General features: G+C 53.2%; 1 protein-coding gene across 1 annotated transcript in view; it reads left to right on the top strand.

The window, feature by feature from the left end:
- Positions 1-3,092, top strand: part of ZBTB17 (zinc finger and BTB domain containing 17) — a 10,699-nt gene that overhangs the window by 4,085 nt on the left and 3,522 nt on the right. The window contains exons 4-10 of the mRNA XM_072425649.1: positions 295-411; positions 662-751; positions 899-1,296; positions 1,839-1,981; positions 2,070-2,370; positions 2,541-2,628; positions 2,711-2,827. Coding sequence (XP_072281750.1) covers positions 295-411; positions 662-751; positions 899-1,296; positions 1,839-1,981; positions 2,070-2,370; positions 2,541-2,628; positions 2,711-2,827 — 1,254 coding nt within the window. The remainder of the gene's footprint in view (positions 1-294; positions 412-661; positions 752-898; positions 1,297-1,838; positions 1,982-2,069; positions 2,371-2,540; positions 2,629-2,710; positions 2,828-3,092) is intronic.

Genomic DNA, 3,092 nt, shown 5'->3' on the forward strand with positions numbered 1-3,092 from the left:
CACCGGCCAGAGCCGCAGACCACGGAGACATCGCAGGCTCAGGGCAGTGGGCAGGTTGTGTCTCAGGCTTAGACCTGCGATGGGAGATGGGGGGGTTCTGGCATCATGACGTCACTTTGGAGAAAGTTTCCTCCCCTTTGAGTGACACTCGGCTCCCTGTGCATGCGTGGTCCGGAGTCCGTGCATTTAGTGGTCTGTGAGCCCTAAAAGGTTGGGGCCATTACTATAGGGTAACAATGTCTCCTATTGGTGCATTGCTGACATATAACAGGGTGTTTGTCTTTCTCTGTCCAGAAGTCACCCAGCCAGAAGGTGAATTCCCCGCTCCCACTCTGGATGGGGAGGCCATTATGGAGTCCAGTGTCGTCGGGCATTCTGTGTATCCGCAGGGTGACGGAGTCAATGAGGAGGGTGAGTGTTCCACCCCAGGAGGGGCTCAGCAAGTTACACACATAGGGGGTTAAGGGGGACCTCTCATTCTTTGATACCCGTAGGGGAGTCTGAGCTTCCTCATTGGGTTGAGTGCTTGGAGAGGGAGGTTGCACGGCATCACCTACTACTGTACAAATCTCAGATAAAATTCAGTAACTGAATCCACACAGAGCTCCGGCTTCTGAATTTGGGAATCGCTAATTGGTCGATGTCTCTTCCCTGTCTGCAGGAGGTATTGGAGGCAGCCAGGGGGCCCCGGCAGAGGAAGGGGCCAGACCCCATGTGCCCCAGGAGGAGGGGATGGTGTCTACAGAATATGGTGAGTTCACGGCTCGTTGTCGGATTTCTCATGTTACACCCATTGTGATTGGTGGGCCCTTGTGATCATGATGGCTGGGCCCCTGCTGCATGATGGGAGATCCTGGGAGTTGAGGCCCACCATAACTCAGATTTTCTTGTATTGTAGGAGTGGATAGCAGACAAGCGAGTGTTGGGATTGGAGATTTGATGGTGCAGGAGGCGTGGCCCTCATCTGAGGATAAAAATGACGACGCGGCAGCCTGCCAATCACAAACCAAAGATCAGGAGATTGTGCTGGAGCAGACACCAGGAAAGCTTCTGGCAGAGCCTTTCACTGAGCATGCCAGTTCCGAGATAGGCATCATCCAACACGAGGGCAGCCAGGAACCCGGACTGAGCATTAATGACGCCGGCATGGAGGAGGGGGACGACATGGATGAGAGCGAGTCCACCAATAGTCCTGAAGATCAAGATACGTCAACAACCCCACGGCAATTGCGAACATCAAATTATGCCGACCGGACAGAATCCCGACAGTACAGCTCCACTACACATGTGTGCGAGGTAAGGGGTACCCACCGTCCTGACCCTTCCCCCACTGCACCACCATCACTACAAATACCCAGAAAGTGCCACCAATCACTGGAGAAGGGATTTCTGGGTAAATTCCATTTCTGCATTGCAGTGAATGCCCCGTCACATGACCTTTGTTGGGACAGAACTGGGAAAGGGTACTACTAGAGCCTACTGGGCTCGGGTACTGCATGCCTGGCGGTTCTGGATATCATGTCATCATGTGACCAGGGTTAGGCTTACGGGACAGGAAGTCACATGTGCTCTGTGTATCTAATCCAACACATTTCAGGGTTTTCTGCCCTTCTTCGGGGCTACAAACACACACAAGGCAGTGAGGGGAGGTGAGGGAGGACGCCCCATTATTCCGGTGGTGGTGCCATGATAAAGGTGTGTAGGTCCCTCCCACCACGTACCCCCTGTAAAAAATCGGGGTAGTTAAGGTAATCCACAAAATGGCGAACAACGGGGAGACAAAATGTGATTATTTCCAGTCTGGAGCTATTTGGTGACTTTGTCATTTCTCCTGCCAGTACTGCAACAAAGAATTTACTCACACGGGTAACTACACCCGGCACATCCGCATTCACACCGGCGAGAAGCCCTACCGCTGCCAGGAGTGCGATAAAGCTTTCTCCGACCCCGCCGCCTGCAAAGCCCATGAGAAAACGCACAGGTAAGTGTCGGCCATGTTGTTCCGTGCTGCCATGATGCCAGGCCTTGGGGGGGTCATAGGAAGTAACGGATTCTTCTCTGCTCTCCAGCCCCCTAAAGCCTCACGGCTGTGAAGATTGCGGGAAGAGTTACCGGTTGGTTAGTCTGCTGAATCTGCACAAGAAGCGGCACTCCGGAGAGCCCAGCTACTACTGCAAGGTGTGCGGCAAACTATTCACCACCTCCGGCAACCTGAAGAGACACCAACTGGTCCACAGCGGGGAAAAACCCTACCAATGCGAGTACTGCAACCGCCTGTTCTCTGACCCCACCTCCAAGATGCGTCATCTGGAGACCCACGACACCAACAAAGAGCACAAGTGCCCGCACTGCGACAAGAAGTTCAACCAGGTGGGTGGAGCCAGTGCCACTTGGTGCTATATGATTGGCTCAAGCTAACCTGCAGTTCTGACTTTGGAATTGGGGGGTCTGTCTAGCAGAGGGCTGAACCCCATGGGGTGTGAATGGAGCCATGTCCTATCTGTGTCCACTGATCTCTGCTTTGTTGTTTTCCTGTCCAGCTGGGGAACCTGAAAGCTCACCTAAAGATCCACATTGCCGATGGACCTCTGAAATGCCGGGAGTGCGGGAAGCAGTTCACCACGTCAGGTGATCGGATCTCTGACTTCTCTTCCCGAGTCAGAAACATCATGTGACCTCCATCTGACCACATTCTGTGTACTTCCTGCAGGAAACCTGAAGAGACATCTGCGCATTCACAGCGGGGAGAAACCCTATGTGTGTGTCCACTGCAAGAGAAAGTTCGCTGACCCTGGGGCACTACAGAGACACGTCCGCACCCACACCGGTAATAGGGATATATACTGCTCCGGATTCCTAACTTGTACCATATACTACCTATCTTCCCCCAAATTTTGCCCTATATACCACCCTATCTGCCCCCAAAACCTGCCCTGTATACTACCTTATCTGCCCCCATATCCTTCCCTGTATACTACCTTATCTACTCCCATATCCTGCCCTATATATACCACAGCTGCCTCTGTGTCCTCGCATTCCGCCCTATATGCCTCCGTGTCCTCGCATTCTGCCCTATATACCACAGCTGCCTC

This window comes from Pyxicephalus adspersus, chromosome 11 (genome assembly GCF_032062135.1).
Source record: "Pyxicephalus adspersus chromosome 11, UCB_Pads_2.0, whole genome shotgun sequence".
In the NCBI taxonomy this organism is placed as follows: Eukaryota; Metazoa; Chordata; class Amphibia; order Anura; family Pyxicephalidae; genus Pyxicephalus; species Pyxicephalus adspersus.